The 20,464-nt window shown below is 54.3% G+C and overlaps 1 protein-coding gene across 2 annotated transcripts in view; it reads left to right on the top strand.

The window, feature by feature from the left end:
* SRRM3 (serine/arginine repetitive matrix 3) overlaps positions 1–20,464 on the top strand; it is a 173,163-nt gene that overhangs the window by 95,753 nt on the left and 56,946 nt on the right. For both annotated transcript variants that reach the window (XM_073315243.2, XM_073315245.2), the window contains one exon: positions 18,521–18,622. In XM_073315243.2, the coding sequence (XP_073171344.1) occupies positions 18,521–18,622 (102 nt within the window). The remainder of the gene's footprint in view (positions 1–18,520; positions 18,623–20,464) is intronic.

The raw sequence follows: 20,464 nt of genomic DNA, 5'->3' as shown, positions 1-20,464 counted from the left end.
GGCAGTGCATGGAGCCCACCTGGCCGCACCTCCGCCTAGGAGCCCAAGGGACATGTCGCTGCTTCCGGGGAGCCAGATAGGGAGCCTGCCTGCCCTGCCAACCGGACTTTTTATGGCCTGGTCAGTGGTGCTGACTGGAGCCACCAGGGTCTCTTTTTGCCCAGGCGTTCTGGTCGAAAACTGGACACCTGGCAACCCTCGTCCTGGCAATTTCTCATCATGCCCAGGCCTCTCTGAGCCTCTCTTCCACTGAATCTCCCTGGGGGCTGGATAAGTGCACTGCAGCTTTCCTGGCCTGTAGCCTCGGGCTGCTGGCCTGCCACCCAGCAGTGCATAGAGGGGAGTAGCGAGCCGGGAGGGGACGTTACCTCTGCATGCAGCACGGGCGAGATGTGGCAACTGATCTAGCCCTGGTGGGTGCCACATTTTTCAAAGGATGTTGAAAACCTGGGGAGGGTGCAGAGGAGAGCCCCACAAATAACTCGGGGGCGGTGGAGGGGGTGGGGGCTGGACAAAAGGCCTCACAGCGAGTGATTTGAAGTGCTCGATCGGTTTGGTCTGTGCAAAGGGAGCTCCGGAGGTCACTTGACCTTCGTGGGGAGAAAATGCTGGCTACACAATGGCTCTTAAATCTAGGGGTAAAAGGCAGAAGCAGCATGAGACGCTTGGCCTAATGAAGCCACCAGACAACAGCTGAATCTTCGTGTGGCCTCCTGGGGGGCCGGGGGCCGGTTTTTATGTGAAGAATCCTCTTATGTGGAACCTTTGAGCGGAGGCTGCTGGGTGTGCGGGGGCTGGAGGGGGGGGGGGGGAGACGTGCTGGGACCATTGGACTCTAGAGCCCTGTTTGCTTTGCTCCGGCTCTGAATCAAGCCCCCTCCCCCCTTTGCTTTCTCCATGGGTCTCACCCGCGCAGGTGGCCCGAGGCTGCAGCTGGGAGTGACCCCAGGCTGGTTCTCAGAGGTGCTGAGCACCCACAGTTCCCCCGACGCCTGCTGGCCTCATGTGGCGCTCAGCACCCCTGCACATCAGGCCCTGCAAACAGGAACTGGTTCTCCAGGAGGCGTAATTTGCTTTGGGCTGTCAGAGTTGGCGGCAGGGGAGCATTAGCTGGGGGTCATGGGGAGCTCAGGCAGTGCAAACCTTTGGGTCACTTTCTGCTTGTGGCCTCTGAGTCTTCCCTGGATGGCTGGGGTTGGACACAGTAACCCCAAGCAAAAGGCATCAGAAATCGCCCAGCTTGGGGTCAGAACTAGGCTGAACCACTGATGTTCATGGGGTGTCTATCAGTAACCTTAAATCACGGGTCCAGATGCCATGGTGATGGAAAGCAAGATAGAGGGTGTGTATTGGGATGGATGGATGGATGGATAGATAGATAATGGGTGTGTATGGGGATGGATGGATGGATGGATGCAGGGTATGCATGGGGATGGATGGATGGAAGGATAGATGGATGGATGCTGGGTGTGTATGGGGATGGATAGATAGATGGGGGGGGGGAAGGGATAGCTCAGTGGTTTGAGCTTTGGCCTGCTAAACCCAGGGTTGTGAGTTCAATCCTTGAGGGGGCCATTTAGGGATATGGGGCAAAAATTGGGGATTGGTCCTGCTTCGAGCAGGGGCTTGGACTAGATGACCTCCTGAGATCCCTTCCAACCCTGATATTCTATGATTCTATGATTCTATGGTGGGTATGTATGGGGAGGGATGGATGGATGGATGAAAGGATAGAAGGATGGATTCTGGGTGTGTATGGGGATGGATAGATAGATGGTGGGTATGTATGGGGATGGATGGATGGAAGGATAGATGGATGGATGCGCATGGGGATGGATAGATAGATGGGTGTGTATGGGGATGGATGGATGCTGGGTGTGTATGGGGAAGAATGGATGGATGGAAGGATAGATGGATGAATGCTGGGTGTGTATGGGGATAGATAGATGGTGGGTGTGTAGAGGGATGGAAGGATAGACTGATGGATGCTGGACGTGTACGGGGATGAGAGAGAGATCTAGATAGCGCATTAAATGGGCAGACTGGTTGGACAATAGACTGGTCCAGGGATGCAGCTTCCTGACAAGCCCTTTGGGGATACTGCTCTCTGACCTCCCTCCCTCCCTATCCTGGCAAATGCCCACACCCGCCCCAGCCCACTGGACAGCCCCCCTTTGTGCCAGGCTGGCACGTGCTCACACTTTACCTGCTCTGCTCCCTGCCCTCAGTAGTGGCAAACCCACGAACTACCCCCAGCTTCCGGCATCGAAATCCCCGCACTTCATGACAGCGCGCTGCCTGCTAGTGGGGTTCGGACATCTGCCAGGGGTCCGGGGGACTTTGTACATACCTCGGCAAAACCTAGAGCTGTTGTTAAGACTTGTCCACTGCAGGGCTGGGGTTCTCCCCAGCAGACATGGGGGGTGCTGTCTTTAGGACCGGGGATGGAGGCTCCACACGATGAGTCAGCTTTCAGGAACTTTCACCAGCTTGCGGGCTAATGAGGCCATTTTGGTGTGAATGAACTCATTCATATTCATTCCTTCCACACCCCTCCCTTCTTTCCTGAGGAGCCCTGTGAATTTCACACTTTCAAAGAGAGTTTCAGGAGATTAAATATCCATATAAAATCTGGGAAGGGGAAGGGTTGCAAACGGTTCTGCCAGGACCCAACCCACAGCACCACAGCTTGCACGGGCTGAGGCCTGGCACACGGGTCGGGCGAGAACCTGCCCCCACTGCTACCTGACACAGTGCGGAGTTCCCCTAGATTTGGAAGAGCAAACAGCTGTGCTTGGAAAAGGCTGACCTTGGGATGGTGACAAGGCTGTATCCCCAGCACCCACAAGCTCCTACCACTCCACCCTACGCACAAACACGATATCCCACTCACAGGCTCCCCATCACCCCACAACCCAGCACACCCGCCCGTACACCTCTCTGGTCCCCCTGAAGCCGGGCACACGCAGCCCCCCGATCACCCGGGAAATGTTTGTCGAACAGCATGCTTGCAGTCTGTGTTATCCTTGCCGTCTCTCCAATTTCAGCACGCGCCTTCATTTTGTGCAGTTTGCTTTCCTGCCTCATCCCCCCTCCTCCTCTTCCCGGCTCCGGGTCCCCCTTGGGCACGGGCACCCGGGGGTGATAGCGGCCGGCCGGGATGGTTCCCTTTCAAGTCAGACGGTGGGTTCTGAGATGCAGGACGGCAGGCGTGGCGCAGTGGTGTTCACGGCATGTGCAGTCGGCTGATGGAGAACATTTGTGCAGGCTCTGGGAATAGGGAAGGGGCAGCTTCCGGAGCCCATGACGGCTCAGAGCAGAGAGATACAGTGCAATCAATGGAAGGACAGCAGGTGGAAACAGCAGGTGGGATCCATGCCAGCCCGACGCTCCCTGGGCCGGTGATAAGGGGTAGGGATTCAGATAGGTGGCCAGCTGCAGCCCAGCCCCGATGCGCTGGCAACTGGAGGGGGGCGTGTGGCCTGATGCTCAGCCCAGGGAGCCGGGCGTGGCTAAAGACTCAGGGGAGAGCTGATACTTCCACCTGGTCTAACGGCGGGGGGAAGGGAATTTTGCACTGCATCATACCCTTGTGCACATGACACCTGGCCCCCTTTTGCCCCAGTTACACCACTGAGCAGCTTGCACTCCTGGTTACACCCCCGTGTGGCTCACACCCTTGGTTCCCACCCCCCTTCACTTCACCCCTGGCTGACGTACACCCAGATCGTATTGCTGAGCAGCTGACACTCCCGATTCATCAACAGCCAGGTGTAAATCACCCCTTATCGATTTCCACCGCTCTGTACCCAGCTCACTTGCGCTTGGGCAGTCAGCTGGTGGAGAATGGCTGTGCAGGCTCTGGGATCAGGAAGAGAGGCAGCTTCCGGAGCCCTGTGGGGTTTCAGGGCAGAGAGATACAGTGCAATCAATGGCTGGACAGGGAGTAGAAGTGGCTTGTACCAGTCACACCCGATCACACACCGCACCCTCGTCGAGTCACTGCCTTGATAACTGGTACACCGTCCAATCGCAGCCCTGGCTGACCTACCCTTGGCTCCCCTGGTTGGCTTATGCCCATGAGCCACCCCCTTTAGTCACACCTCTGTGCAGCCCTTTGCTGAGCCACTGATTAACAACCACTGACCAACTCCCCCGGCTGTTGCTCTTCATCGGTCACACCACCGATTTACACCCACCCGCGGTCCCACTGATTCCTGCTCCTGTGGGAATCCCTGCATTGATTTACTCCTTGGCATGCTCCTGTTGTTTGGTGAGGGATTTAACGTCGAGGCAAACCCTGGCCTTGGCTGTTGGGCCTCTAAGTCCCTACTGCCTCTACGCGGGAAGTCCTAGCTACGGTTCCATTCTAACCCTTCTTTCTAAGGTTTATAAGGCCCTGTCTGCTGTGATCACCAGCTTCAGCCCTGCTTTGCCAGTGCCGCACCTTGAGATTAGGGAGAAATTCCTTTGTGCTGATGAGGCCTGTCTGTTGCGATTTCCCATGGGCTGCTCTCGTGTGCAGCTCGGCTATGCGGGTGAGGCTGGTGGAAACTGGGGCAGCTCCACGGAAGCAAGCGCAGTCAATGGGGCTATGCCAGTGGTGTATCCGAGCCACTGTATGTACACGTCCAACTCAGACCTGCCAGGGACACGTGCATTGTGATGCCTTGTCACTGTAGCCTCCTCACTCCTCCATAGACCATCTGCTGCCACAGGACCTTTCGCTCCCATCTCCACCAGCTTCGGCCAGCTGGGAGCCTGCTTCCCCGCTGTCTTATCATTCACACCTGTGCCAACTCGGTGCAAAATGCTACCCTGGGGGTGAGTGAATGGAGATGCCTGATTGGTAGCACAGTGCACCCACCCTGCCCTGATGGAGATGACTTCCTAAGGGAAAGGAGAGTAGAGAATCAGATCCTGGGATGAATGGAGTCCCTGCCCAGGGTGTGGTTGGGGCACTGAGCTGGCTTTGCGACGCTCCACGTTCTGGAGACATTCAAGGAACAGACGTTGTATGAATGGCAGCAAAAAGATGAGACAGAAGGGGGAGGAGGAATTGCACAGCGAGCCGCTGAGAGGCCCACCATCCCAGGGGATGCTTGTAGCCTCCATGCCCAGCTACAGCTGGCTCTCCTTGCGGTGACTGTTCTCTGCCTCGCGTCGAGGAGTCCCACAGTGTAGGGCTAACTATACATGTGACTAAAGCAGTTAGGAGTTAGTATGTTCCAGAGGCTGATGCCCTGGACTCAGGTATAGGAGACATGGGTTCTGTTCTGAACTCTGCTGCTGGGTGACCTGGGACAAGGTGCTTCACCTTCATGTGCCTCAGTTTCTCCATCTGTAAAATGGGGATAATGAGCATGATCTCCTTTGTAAAGCGCTTTGAGATCTACTGATATCAGGAGCTGGGAAATGGTATTGTTAAGGGCAAGGATATAGTTAGTGCTGGGGACTGGAAGTCCCGACTCCTGGGTTCAGTTCCTAGCTTAGCCACTTGGATAAGTCCCTTTCCTTCTCTGGCCCTCAGTTTTCCCCGTCCGTCCGTTGGAGCTAATTATACCTGCCTCGCAAAGCAGTTGGTTTGTTAGTGTCTCTGAAGCGTTTGGAGTCCCTCAGCTGGGAAGGGCCGAGCCCTGTTATTGGTGTTTCCTGTCGGCAGGGCAGCGAAAGGGGGCAGCTCGAGCCAGGCAGTCTCTGGCGAGATCAGGCCCTGTGGAGTGCTATTCACTGAGCCGAGCAGGGCTCCCAGAGCATCTGGAAGGGCCTGGGTCTGATGCAGCAGGAGAACCAATCTGCTCCTTCTGAGATCCTTGCAGGCTTTTCTTTCTCTCAGTGATGGATCCTCCGTTAATCCAGCTGCAGACCCCAGGAATGGGAGAGAAGGGCTTAGCAGAGGGGAAATGGTTCCTGCAGAGTCGCAAGCTTCCCTGATGGATTATTATTTGTTTGACAGTAGCTCCCAGCCACAATCAGGGCCCCACTGTGCCAGGTGCTGTATGTACACATGGGGAGAGAGACTACGTGTGCCAGTGAGTTTACAATCTAAACACTTACGGCAGAGTAAGGGTAGGAGGGGAAACTGGGGCACGGAGGGGGAAAGTAACGTGTTGAAGGTCACAGAGCACAGTTTCAGTTCTGGGAGCAGCACCCTGGTCTCCTATCTCATCCTATACACGAGACAAAGCGTCACCTAGACACAGAGCCCATGTGGGGCAGATCTCTTTGCAAACAAGCTCTGCCCAGAGACTGTTGCTGGCCGTTTCCCTGCACTGCAGAGAGACATTTCAGGGTATTTCCTGCTTTTCATCCTTTTCTGACACAGACCGACTTTCTGGGGTCAGCAGAGGGAGAGCGGGTTGGCTCGTGGAGTCTGAGCGCATCCGAGGCCAGTGTGAATCAAAGCGTGGAACCTCTGAGTGACGGCCTCAAAGCTTTCCCCTCCTTGACCATGGCGTTCTGCTTTCTCTGCCCCTCTTCTTATTCCTGCTGAGTAACTTGGGGGTCGGACCCTCCGCTGGCCCAAATTGGCATCACTGCACTGGAGTCGATGGGGCTGTATCCTCCACTGATGTAAACGGGTGTAGCTCCCTTGGAACGAATGGGCCAGAGCCACAGTTCGTGTACATGGATGCAGTTTCATTCACTTCAGATTGAAGTGGGAGGTTAGGTGGCAGGGGGTGCTGGCCGCGCTTGATTGCCACGCTGGGCGTGAGAGTGGTGAACTCCATGGTCCGCAGGGGAAATTCTCCACCATAAAGAAGGCTAGCACAAGGCATGAGCATGACTCTAGTCCAGGGGTCGGCAACCTTTCAGAAGCGAGGTGCCAAGTCTTCATTTATTCACTCTAATTTAAGGTTTTGCGTGCCGGTAATGCATTTTAACGTTTTTAGAAGGTCTCTTTCTATAAGTCTTTAATATATAACTAAACTATTGTTGTATGTAAAGTAAATAAGGTTTTTAAAATGTTTAAGAAGCTTCATTTAAAATTAAATTAAAATGCAGAGCCCCCCGGCCCGGTGGCCAGGACCCAGGAAGCATGAGTGCCCCTGAAAATCAGCACCCGTGCCTCAGGTTGCCTACCCCTGCTCTAGTCCCACCAGATAAATACACAGAGGGAGCGGGTCTCCTTCGACATGTCAGGATCGCTCTGCTGCAGCGGACACGGGGCTAGCTCCGGGGCGGGGGGACCTGAGCTGAGCCAAGCTCTAAAAGATTTTTCAAATTTTCGGCTTGCAAAAAATGTTCTGGTTTTCGACTTTTCTTCCCAGGATTCGGGACGGGAAAATGTTCTAAATCTCAAAACATTTTCCAGGACAAGAAATCCATTTCCCACCCAGCTCCAGCCATGAATTCAACTGGCGAGTGGGGCCTAAAGGGTTTACGGAAAAGAAATGGTTTGGAAGGAATGAAGCCATTGAAAGTCAGGGCAGCACCAGTGTCCGCGAACCCTTCTATTTTCAGGGTGGATCCCAGCTTGGCGCTCGCCTTCTGACAGCCGTTTGCTTTGCAGCCAGCTTCTCTCTTCCTGCTGGGCATTTTGATGTATATTTTAAAGGGCGACCCGTGAGTCTGTTACATTCCTCTGCCTTTTTCCTCTCCTGCTCCCCTCCTTCCCGGCCTCGCGAGCTCCCCGTTGTCTGACAGCCGGCCCGAAAAGTCGCCGAGCCAAAGAATGTTTCCATGGGGCTCGGGTCTTTCCAGACGCAGAGCTTCAGAGAGTGAGCGAGGCAGCAGGGTGATTGGAGCGCAACGCCTTATTTATTCAAGTCTGGTCCGTGACTAAGTAACTCCCCCACCCCTCCTTCCTGTCATATCGATTACACCAACTGTTACTGAGCCCCAGCCTGCAGAAGCCAATTGCAGCCGCACGGAGGGGGCCGGTCAGCCTCTTCCACACATGACATTAAAAATATGCCAGACTTTCAGACCAGGAGCGGCTCCTGGCAAATGGTGGAGCAGGTTACCAAGCAGAGAGCACAGAGTGCCCCTTGGGGGCCGCAGGGCCCAATAGATGGGGAATTCGGGGACGGGCTGGCTTTTGAAGTGTGATCAGTTCAGCCAGACAAGGGCATCAGCTCAGGCCTCTCCTGAGCCGCTCACATCTGGTAGCACCAGCTGCCACCCAAGACAGGATCACTGGGAGGGAGAATGTGAACTGCTTTCTCCTCATCTCCTTTGCATTTGAACGGGCATGGGATACATCTGGGGAAAGACGGGCCTGGGCCGATCCAAAGACCTTTGAACTTAAGGAAGGTTCAGAGTTTGAACTGAATTTTTCAGCTGGTTTCTGGGCTAGATTCTCAGCAGTGATGCTGTGCTGATGTCTCCCATCTCTCTAGTGTACTGAACCAAAACACCGGGTCCAAATACCCCCAGATTTGGGCAGCCCAGACCTAGCCCTGAGGCCACGCCTGGCTGTGTTTGCACACACTCTGGTGTGAGCCAGAGAGCTCTGATTGTCAGCAATATGTTGGACGGGCGGATCCTCTGGGAGAAGGAAGGAAGTCGGGTTTATTGATCTGAATGAAAGCGAGGAAAGCAGAGAGGTGCAGAGATGGGGTGCAGGTTTCACGGAGCAGAGAGACTCCAGAGAAGAGAGCTCTGCCCACCCCATCCAGGGGGAGGGATCCTGGGCCAAGCAATGAGTCAGTGTTGTCTCTGTTACCACCTCTTGTCCTACAGTCCTTCTGGGCACCAAGCCACACCAAGTGCTGGCTGGGTAGAGATGTTGCTCTGAAACAGCTACTGTGGAGATGGCCCAGGCATGGGGGTGGCCCCTCCGTGTAGCAAAGAGGAGCTGGCGGGCCAGTCTGGGCTTGCCAAGGCAAGGTCCCCCCTGCAGGCTCTGTATCTCATCCCCATCCTTCTGCCTGGTTAGACTCTTAGTCGAAAAGAGAGGCCTAAGCTACTGATCAGAGCACAAGGCCAGGAGCCTCAGTTTCCCCATCTGTCCGGCCGGGGGTTGGGAGGATTAATTAGTGACAATGATGCACAGTGCTATACAAATCCCCAGGGTCGTTATTAGCTCAGTGGCCTGCATTCCTGCTGCTCTGGATCCACGAGCCAGCCCAGAAATCTCACCTCACCGCATCAGAGCCTTAGTTAACTTAATCCTGGGTCCTGGCAATGGCTTCTCCTGGGAGCTTCATCGTGGGAATCTCTACTGGGAAGGGATCAGCCCTTCGGAGCCCAGGGGACCTATGGGAAGGATCATTTGCGACAGGGCTGAGGTTGAAAGGCAGAGCCTTGACAGGCATGGAGACTCAGGCCCTGTCTTTTGCCACGTACCAGGCACAGTCCGGGAGAGTCCCCGCTTCGAACCTGTGACCCCCGCGCCGCACACTGCAGACTGCTCTTCCTTCAATTTAACGGTGGCTTACTGCATTTTACCTTAAAGCTGTTCCCAATCGATGCAAGCAAAACGGAAAAGAGCCCTCTGAAATTGAAATCCGATTCGCCGCAGAGAGGTCTGAACCAGTTTAACTACATCAGTTTAAATTCACACCTTGGGTGCAACTTTCTCATGGGGACAAGGCCTAACTGATTTAAACTAAACGTGATTAAGGCTGGTTTAAGCCAAAATAAGTCAGCCTACGTGGCCTTTTGTGCCGATTTAACAAAGCCAGTTTAAAAGTCACCCCTCTATAAACTAGCACAACTCTGCATGTAGGCAGAGCCAGAGTTTGGGCAAGTCACTGATCCGCTCTGCCTCCATTCTGTGATCTGCAACTCAGAGATACAAATACTCATCCCAGGGCTTGTCTGCCCAGGGAACCTGACCACAATTAAATTCACCCCCTCTTCTATTCTGGAATAATTTCCCTATACAGACAAGCCCTACTTCACAAGACCATGGAGAGGATCAGTGAATGTTTGAAAGGTGCTTTGAAGACGAAATATACAAGTGCGAAAGACTACCACGTCCCAGCTAATCTCTATTTCTCTGTAATCAAGCTTTCAGGTAACAGCAGCAGACCTGTTCAGCCATGAGTTCTTTGCTGGAAAAATCTCACCTCCTTTTCTGCTTGCAAAGAGCCCACAAACAGAGTGGGGAATTCCCCCCGCACCTTGACTTTGATTTGATATTGGTAATAATTTGCTGAATCATTTCCAGGAATAACGCTCAGCCTGCACCTCAATTGGGAGAACTCTACTCAAAACGTAAGCTATTTTGATTGGACATTGTGATGAAGTGGGAATCTTCTGTAATGTTTCTGTGAGGCCTGTGTGTGCCTCAGTTTCCCCTATGTGCGGCAGGGTTACCTACTAGGGAGAAAGGGTTGTTTGCTCTCTGCTGAGGCTATGACACAGGTGTGAATGGTACTTAGCTGTCTGGGGCTTGGGCCAGCTTTTGAGAAAACCATGGCAAACCCAATCACTGGGACTTGATACCTAACCATCAACTACCACGGATGGCCCACCTTTCTGCAGGAAGGCAAGCGGCATTTGCCCAGCAGGAGAACCGAGGGCTGGGGAGGTGCTGGAGGATGGTTAAGGGTTGGCTGCTGAGAGCTTCCAGGGGGCTGTTCACCCAGGGACTCTGACAAAGAGAGGCCAGAGAGACAGAGCTGGGCCCCAGGGGTTCACCAGTGGTTCTCAAACTTACTTGATCACCCCCCTCTTCTTAGAGTCTGTAGTAGTTCATGTCTTCCCCGCCCCGCCCGCCACACAAGCCTAATTAAAAAACCCCACAACATAAATCTCTCACTAACTATTAAAACCAGTCAGGCACGGATTCAAGCAAAGCCAACCATCCACTGTAATAAGAACAAAAGCAGAACTGGGATTGTGGTCGACGCTTACAGTTTAATATGCGCACCACGCCGTAGCCCACGGATTCACGTACCGAAGGCGGCGACTTTGGCTACCTCTTTGCGAGCGGAACAGAAATCCATCCACAGGCCCAGCGCCCCCGGAGGACCTGATCGGTCAGGAGCAATCAGCTTTTCTAGTTAGTCATTGCTGGGGGTAAAATGTGAGCAGGACCAGAGCTCCTCATGCCCCCCCCATACATTTCACACACCCACCCCCCCAGTTTGAGAACCTCTGCTCTAGGGTAACGGGACTTCAACTTTCATTTCTCTGTGCTCACCTAAGGACTTGCTGCGCCGGATAAACCCGGCGGTGGCTGAGCGGCCCGCAGAATCTAGCGGGGGTGCATCGCTCCCTGAGAGCGTCCCACTCTCTTTCAGGCGTCCATCTCAGTTGGACGCACTGAGCAGAGCTCACGGTGTGAAACAGGAGCGCGGACAGCCCAGAGATCCTGTCTAAGGAGGCGGTGAGGCCATGTGGCTTACCCTGCTGGAGGAGTGAGACCCCTAGGAGGTCTGGCACGCTGAAAGGGTTACTGACAGAGACAGCTGTAAAGCTAGACCCATAGCACCGATCCTGTGGTTCTATGACTGGCACTGAGCAGGACACCACCACCCTGGCAAGGGCTGGTGGTGCAGGCCAGCTGCCTCAGTTTCCCCAGTCAGTACTTCCCCACCTTCTCTGGTGGTTTATATGGCTCAGCCTTCCAGCCAAGTCACTACATAGGTCAATTCCTTCCAAGCTAGCGGAGTCCAAAGTCACCATCCAAACAACCACAGAATAATCAAATCTATGTTACAGCCGGGTGTGCTCTCGGTCCTTTCAGGGTTATCCAGCTCTCACCCACCCCTCTGCCAAGGCCTGGCCTAAAAACCACCAGCAGGTCTAAACAGGTCCCGGGTCAGGGCCTACCTGCCCTCCGGGGCAGCTCAATCAGGCATGAAACCTATCCCGGCTCCAGTCTGGCTTCTTTCCCCACGCCAGGGCCGTTGGTCTTTTCTCCACCTTGCTGGGGCAGGCTCTCCCCTTTTAGCCCTTCTCTTCTGGCCTGACACCTGCTACAGGTGCGGCAGGAGGGGCTGATTGGGCTCACAGCAGCACGTTAACCCTTCTAGCTCTGTGTGGGCTTGGCGACCCCCCTCCCAGACACACAGGGTGGGTGTGGAGCTGCTAGGAGGCACTGCAGTAAGAATAATCCGGGTCACAGCTCTCAGCCACGGGAAGTGGAAAGCCCACCTCAGTGGGGGATGGGCAAAAGACAGTTCCTGCCCTGGTCTAAGTGGTGCAAGAACCTTCTCCTCTGCATCTCCTGCCAGCTGAAACAGCCTCCTTGTATCAGGATCTCATCAGCTTTCCATCTCAGTTCATATCTCATCGGAAAACATCTCTCCCTGATCTCTGCCTCTTCATTTCCTTCTCCCCTGGCTGCCCTGTACCTATGTTGTCTGTTGTTATGGGGTGACCATGATCGAAGGCCCTGCTTAGAGTGAGAATTAGTGCTCTGGCTGCTGCAGGCAGCTTTGCTTTGCACTAGGTGAGACCCCATCTCTCTTAAACAGAGGCAGCAGGACCGCACAGGCCCCCTCAGCCGCACCTTAGACAGGCATTCAGACCCTGATGAATCTTTCCTGGGATCAGGACCTGCTGCTGTCCAGTAAGGGAGCAGCTTGCCAAATGGTAGCAAAGCTCACACCAGCCAGGTCTCTCTCAGACACCCCATCCCAGTGAGGGGATCAGTGACTTGCCCAAACTCTGGCTCTGCCTACATGCAGAGTTGTGCTAGTTTATAGAGGGGTGACTTTTAAACTGGCTTTGTTAAATCGACACAAAAGGCCATGTAGGCTGACTTATTTTGGCTTAAACCAGCCTTAATCACGTTTAGTTTAAAGCAGTTAGGCCTTGTCCCCATGAGAAAGTTGCACCCAAGGTGTGAATTTAAACTGATGTAGTTAACCTGGCACAGACCGCTCTGTGGCGAATCAGATTTCAATTTCAGAGGGGCTTTTTTCCATTTTGCTTGCATCGATTGGGAACAGCTTTAAGGTAAAATGCAGTAAGCCACCGTTAAATTGAAGGAAGAGCAGCCACACAACTAACCCCATGTAAACACAGTCCAAGAGGCATTATCAGGGTTGGGACTAGAACCCCAGGCATCCAATTTCCCAGTCCCGATCTTAGACCACTAGGCCTCAAATGATCCATTGGATCCAGCTGGATTCAGAAATGGCCACTCATCTGCTCTGTGCTAAGACTTTCCTGGCTCTCTTCCCTATAGCAGGCATGTCTTCCGTGTCTCTGAACCTCCACTCTCCTCTTCAAAGCCCGGCTGACTGACATCCAGGTTCAGCGCTCTGGCTTTTCACATCCATGCTGCTTTTGAAGTTAGATGAATCGGAATAATTCATTTCCTAATTCCCATTTAGGGCCGAATCCTGGGAGGGGCGCTGAGCTGCCAGCACTCATGGCAAGCGTTCTGCAGTGCTTGGGATCTGACCCTGAGAAAACAGTCCCAGAAAATGAGGAATGCATGGGTGAAATAGAATGATACTGCGGACAGCCCGACAGGGCAAAACGAACCTTGTTTACAAAACTCAGTAGCTGAATGAGCCAACAGGGGATTTCCTCTCCCGGCTTATTCCAGACACGTGGGCCACCGCCTAATCTCGCTCCCGACCCTGCTTGCTTTGGGCAATAGCTTCCTCAGACACCCCTACTTAAGAGCTCCAGATTCCTTGCTTCATGGCTGTGCTCAGGCCCAGTTCAGGCATGCTCATTCAGCCGAGGTCAGCCAAGTTCATATGCAATGGCTGAAATCCACCCCCATGCAGAGGAGTGAATTAAGCCCCTTAAACCGTTTAACCCCCACTTAACAGCCACGTCCATGAAACCACCCCCACGTCTGCCACTGATTTGATCCCTCATTGGCATCCTTAGAAAGGCCAAGGAAACCGATGTCCCTTAATCAGTCACTTTTGTTCAGGCATATGGCGCATTGGCAGGGGTATGGGGAAGACTTTCACTGCTGCTGGCCTTGTTCCCTGAGTAGCAAAATCTCCAGCTTCTAGAGCTGTTGGTTCGGTGCCTTTCAGTCCCTCTGGCAGAGAAAGTTCTGTAAAAGGGGGTAGAAGGTGCCGTCCCTGCTCCAGAACGCAGCGCGTGACCTGTGGCTTGTGCCGGCTGGTGGCCCACAAACAACTCAGGTGTTGATACAGTCTCCGCCTCTTCGAATGCCACCCGTCCGGCAGGAGAGTCGTGTGGCCCCAATGTCAGTCAGCGGCGTTTCCCCGTGGGGGACTGGGGCGCTCACACAGACCACGTGGAACGTTAAGTACAGCGGGGAGGAAATTACCTGATGGCAAACTGCCTCGTTGGAAAATGTCGGTTTGTCAAAAGTGAACTGTTTCTCCGAAATTTGTTATTTCAATGAAACGCTGGTTCTGGCGGGTGGAGGAGGAAATACGGGGGGTGGAGGAGTTTTCAATAAGGTTGCAACATTGTGTTGACATTTTTGGACCCGCATGTTTTGGTTTTTTTCTTTGTTTTGTGTTTTCGAAACAACTTGGTTTTCAAATGTCTCTAATCTCGTGTTCGTTTGCTTTTGTGAAGTCAAAACCAGTGCAAAATGTTTCCGTTTGATCAAAATGAAACCATTCAACTGAAAAATTTGTTCACAATTCTGTTTCATGGGGAAATTTTGGAGGCCGGGGGGAGAATCGTGTTCGTTCCATTTTGGACCAGAAGCATTTTTCACATCACGGAATTTCCTGCAAGACAGTAAATCTGGTCCCTGCCCAGCTCTCCGGCCCCGGTGCTGTGGCTTTTCTACCTGAGATGCGGCCCGATGGTGCCGGCTCCAGGACACATTGGTTGAATCACAGACTTTCATTAAGCTCATCCTGCGGAGAGCTGGAGTCCCTGGCTGGGAGGGAGAAATTGCATTTCCATTTGTCACTTGCGCTGAGAATAAATGAGGAGATGGATGTAAAATAAAGAAACTGGGCAACGTGTCTGGGATGGCTTCACAGTGACCCGTGTGCTGCACAGAGGCTTAGAGACATGAGGGGAGGAGATGATGAGCCATGGGATGGCGGAGGCTTTGCAGAAGGGCTTGCCTGCCTCCCGCTCAATCATAAACCATCCTCGGGATGGGATTTGTCACTGAGGACCTCTCAGCCCGTCTTGGGCGGCTCTCCTGGCAAGAGGTCCCCTGGCACTTTCTGGAAGCAGTGGGATTGCCTCACAGAGCAAACCAGGAAGAACCTCCTTGCCCAGGGCTCTGCTCCAGGGTGAATCCATCCATAGGCCAGCCTTGGAGCTTGTGGGCTCCAGTCTCAGCTGGGCCAGCCACCTTGGCCAAGTAACACAATTTCCCCTTGCCTCAGCCCCCCCATCTGTACTATGGGGATAATAAACACCACTGTCCTTGGCTACTCCGCTCCTGATGCAAAGCTCTTTGGTGCAGGGACCATGTCTGTACAGCACCCAGTACAACAGGGCCCTATTAATACAGACGATTAATAATAGTAATGCTCCCCCTCCTGGTGAAGTTACTGGAAAGCCCCCCCTCCTCCCCTGTTGTTTTCCTGGCTCCTCCTGCTGGCCTGGCTGGCTGGGAAAGCTGGAGGCTGGGAGCTTCGTGTCTCCGACTGGGATCTGGATCATCTCCACTGAAGCGTTGTGAGTGCCCGGATGCCATGGTGATGGGTGCCCAATCGAGGCTGGTCACTGTGAATAATAACCCAAAGCCTAGTCTGTTTTGGACAGTAAAGCAGACTGGCAGGAGGGAGGGTGAAGCTGGGAGATGGACGGAACCGAGCCAGCTTCCCAGGAGGTCAGTGGCAGATGGCCCAGACACGCATTTGCTCTCTGCACCGTTGGCTTTAGGCCAGACATCGCGAGCTCTGTTTGTGCTCCCCCCCCCGCCCCAGTCTGGTAGCGAGTCGGGCCTCGGCGAAAAAAGGACATCGCCTCCAAGAGGCACTTGGCTGTCTGCATCCCTAGCCATTCTCATCAAGCTAGGGGCTGTCACAGCCTGCCCCTGCCCCGTGTGGGGTGTCCAGCAGTCGCCCACAGCAAGGGACTGGTGCGTGCTCAGCAAGGGGGCCTGGAGAGTTCGGTGGCCAGCCCGGCGGGATGAGCTGTCTGTAACCTTGGCTCCTAGGTGCCCTCTGTGTTCTGTCACACACAAGAATAATTTGAACACGCATTTACAGTGGTGTTTTTCACCACCCCCCACGCCCAGCGCCGACAGCTGAGATCCGACACGTACGTTACCAGGCCTAACGCTAACAAGCCTGAGGTTCCTGCAGTTCAAAGCCCCGTTGTCCTCCAGGAACGATGAGCATTGCTCTCGGCAGCCACATGCCCCTCGCAGAGACTAGCTCCGTACCCAGATATTTCTGGGATAGGCCCCACCCCCATGTGGGTTGCAAACTGAGGGCCTGGGACCCTTCTATCCCTGGTGCTCATGTGGTCCCCTCACCCTGGTGTCTGAGCACCCCAGGCGCTAACATATTTATCTTCATAACACCCCCACCCCCAGGGGCAGGGCAGTGCTGTAGTACAGAGGGGAAACTGAGGCACAGCGAGACTAAGTGACTTACCCAAGGTCACACAGGTAGTCTGTGGCAGAGACAGGACTTGAGCCCTGGTCTCGCAAGTCCCAGGCAAACACCGTAACTATTGGGCCGAGCTTCCTTTCCTAGGGCCTGGGGTCTCCTTGTGCCGCCACAATGTGTTGCTCTGGAGGCAGAAGTGGGCATGCCTCCTGCCTCCAAGGGCTGAGGCAAAAGCTGCCCGGGGCCGCCAGCGGCACTCTGAGGCCCGGCAGGAGCAGGGCAAGGTGCCAGCACTGGCATTGGCGTGCCTGCACTGGCATTGGCATGCCAGGGCCTCTCCGAGAAGCTATGGGCCTCGGGGGTTACCAGGGACGAATGGATGAGGGCGATGGGAGTGAAAACTCCCCAGGGATAGGGCCCGTTTATCCCTGTCACTTGGCCTGGGCGATTAAACCCTGGCCTTGTTTTCCTTTGCTACGGATGGCAAGGCTGCCCCGGGCTGCCGGCTCCGGCATTTAGGGGGTGATTCTCCCTCGTCTTCTAGCTTGCACGAGTTGTTGATCCTGAGTTATGGCCATTTCTCCAGCCGCTGCTCATTGGCTGTGGTCTCCGGCAGGGTCCCTGCTGCCTTTGGCAGCTGGTCGATATCTCTTGGCTTGCCGTGTGCGTGCACGGGAGAGGGAGGAGATGGATCTGTTATTCTCTGCTCACTTGCTTTGCTTCTCTCCGAGCAGGCAGAGCCCACGGGGAGGAAGCTGTCCATCCCCTCCTCCTTTGTTCTGACAGCTCCCGTCGGCTTTGTGCCATGGAGCAGGTTACTGCCCGGCCCGGTGTCACGTCCCCGGGGAGGGCGTGCTGGGGGAGCGGGACAGTCCAGCGGACAGGGCACTGCGCTGGGTGTCTAGAGATGAGTGTTCATCTTCTCTGTGTGACAATACTGCAAACAGGCTGCGGCTGAGATCAGGGCCGCAGCATGCTAGGCGCTGTATACAGACGGGGCTTGAGACAGTTCCTACCCCACAGAGCTCAGGCTAGCTAGACAGATGGATAAAGGGTGGGAGGGGAAAGAGGGGCCCAGAGAGGTGATTTGCTCACGGTTACACACGCAGCAGGCTAATGGGATTAAAACCCAGGTCTCTGTCCCTGGCTCTGCCACCGATGCCTTGTGCAGCCTAGGGCAAGTCACTTCTCTCCGTGCCTCAGTTTCCCAGCTATGAAATAGGGATAGCGATGCTGCCCCTGCAGTGTGACGTGTGTTGAGTTGACACCTTTCTTGGGAGCGTGTCTGCCCTCCGGGAGGGGAACACACGACCAGGGAGTTCTCACCGCCTGCATAGCACAGCCCACCATGTACAATCACTAGGCGGGGGTGGGCGGTGACTTTCCCCAGCGGCTGTGGTCCCCTAGGAAGTGTCCCCCTGTAGTCCTGGGTCCCCAGAGCAAGCCTGCCCTCGCTGTGCCCCGTCACACTCTCTGCCCACCCTGGAACCCCTCCCCCCGAGTGGGGAGTCTGTGCTCAGGGTCTGGCCCCTTTACCTTAACACGGGCCCAACCCCGGAAGTCCTTCTTTAGGCCACACACCTTCCGTGAAGTCACTGGGAGTGGGAGACAGCAGAGGGAGGGTGCGTCCTGCCTGGTCCTTATCGGGAGCCTGCAGTGTGTGTGTGGGGAGGGGTGTGGAGCTGGTCCCCTAGCCCAGTCTGGGTGGGTGGAAGCCGGGCACTGCCCTTCCCCCACCCAGGAGAGCCAGTCCCTGCCTCCAAGGGGTAGAAGAGCTGGCAGAGCTAATATCCAACGGTGGCTCTGTCCTGGCCCATGCTGGCCAGCGGAGATGTGCTGCCCTACTGGAACTGTAACAATGTGGGTGCTCTCCTCGCCCTGTTGGCGTGACGCCCCCTTAACCTCTGGGGATAGGGAGGCCCCCATGGGCCGATCCGTCTTTGGCTGCTAGGCTGAGCCTGCCAGCCAGGGGGGCTGGACGATACCCCGGCACAGGGAGGCGCTCCAGACACAGGGAGCGGTGAGCTGAAGGCCAGGAGAGGGGAGTGAGAGAGAGGAGGGAAGGAAGCGCGGAGTGGGGCATTGTCAGTGGAGCGTGACCTCAGGCCGATGGCATCCCTGACTCTCCAGCTCTCTCTCTGCCCCAGGTATTCAGAAGAGGAGATCCGGCAGAAAGTGGGGACCTTCCGGCAAATGCTGATGGAGAAGGAGGGAGTGCTCACCAGGGAGGACCAGCACGGGCGCCAGATGTGAGTATGGAAGGGTCACTCAGCTGGGCAGGGGTGTGGGATGCACGGGGAAGGGTTGAATTCTCACCTCACCTGTCCTGGGCTTCGTAGTCTCTTGTCACGCCAATTTACCCCCCTCTTGGGAGCAGATCAGGATCCACTGACCCAGGGCAGTTCTCCTTCCCTTCTCTCCCCGCACAGTAAATACGATGGGGAGCTGCGTTCGTGCCCCCATCACGTTGCATAGGCTGACGGTGGAGGAAATGAATGGGTCTGAGATTGTTACCTGGTGTTTTCAGAACCCCCAGCAGGGACACGTTAACGATTTCGCTCCGGTTGATGTCAATGGGAACACAGCAATTCCATCTGATAAGATTCATGTAAGTCAGCGTGCTCTTGTCCAGCGCAGCAGTTTGTGAGATTTAAGCACACACAGATCTGAGCAATAGGTTTAGAACATCCCAGATATTTACCCAACATCTGGAACGGTACTGAGGAATTCACAGCAGGTTCACAGTGGCCAGCTGCTCACTCACCAGGGAGAAAGGGTGTCAGGGAAAATGCCGCTCAAGATGGCTTCAGAGGACTGCTCCAAAGTACGCTCTGTTCGCTAATTTTTTATAACTAACTTTTACAAAGCACATAGGTCATAATGACCCCTCCTGGATCATCACTTTTCCTAACTTTTAATAAACTTTTTACTATTAGCGGCGTCTAGATTCAAGGTTTTCCAACCACCAAGGTTTTCAGTCTCAGCTGTTTACTTGTCTGTCCCCCTCCTCCTATTCTAATGAGCAGAAACTGCCAGCTAGGTATGACCTTGCTTCTGAAAGCCTGTCTCCAAATTAACCCTTAACTATGTGGTCTATTTCATTAATTGATGGTGGCTAAAAGCACATAATATGGGTGCAATTAGCTTGATCACATTCTGGGGTATACACACCCCTCAAATCCAGGGCAACAAGATCCCAGAGGCTGGCTTCCAGACTGCACGGAGCCTGGCTTTCTAAACTTGGCTTAGATTCTGTGGTCTGGCCAAGCAACCCCCAAAGAGTTCCCAACTCTCCTGGGAAATCTCACTGCATGCAATACCTCTGCGGGTTACTCAGATAAATAATGGTGCACGGGGAGGATGAGCAGTGATCTCCCTTCACCACAGCAGAGGTAAAAAATATATAAAGCGGGGCCTTTTGTGCCCTTATGCCCATGGAGAACGCCTAGTTTTATACCGCACTGTTCATCAACAAATCTCAAACCAAGGCAGTCGGTGTCATTTTGCACTCTCAGCAAATTTGCGGATGATACTAAACTGGGAGGAGTGGTAGATACGCTGGAGGGGAGGGATAGGATACAGAAGGACCTAGACAAATTGGAGGATTGGGCCAAAAGAAATCTGATGAGGTTCAATAAGGATAAGTGCAGGGTCCTGCACTTAAGATGGAAGAATCCAATGCACCGCTACAGACTAGGGACCGAATGGCTAGGCAGCAGTTCTGCGGAAAAGGACCTAGGGGTGACAGTGGACGAGAAGCTGGATATGAGTCAGCAGTGTGCCCTTGTTGCCAAGAAGGCCAATGGCATTTTGGGATGTATAAGTAGGGGCATAGCGAGCAGATCGAGGGACGTGATCGTTCCCCTCTATTCGACATTGGTGAGGCCTCATCTGGAGTACTGTGTCCAGTTTTGGGCCCCACACTACGAGAAGGATGTGGATAAATTGGAGAGAGTCCAGCGAAGGGCAACAAAAATGATTAGGGGTCTAGAACACATGACTTATGAGGAGAGGCTGAGGGAGCTGGGATTGTTTAGCCTGCAGAAGAGAAGAATGAGGGGGGATTTGATAGCTGCTTTCAACTACCTGAA

This window comes from Lepidochelys kempii, chromosome 17 (assembly GCF_965140285.1).
Source record: "Lepidochelys kempii isolate rLepKem1 chromosome 17, rLepKem1.hap1, whole genome shotgun sequence".
Lineage (NCBI taxonomy): Eukaryota > Metazoa > Chordata > Testudines > Cheloniidae > Lepidochelys > Lepidochelys kempii.
This window is presented reverse-complemented; position numbering and strand designations above follow the sequence as displayed.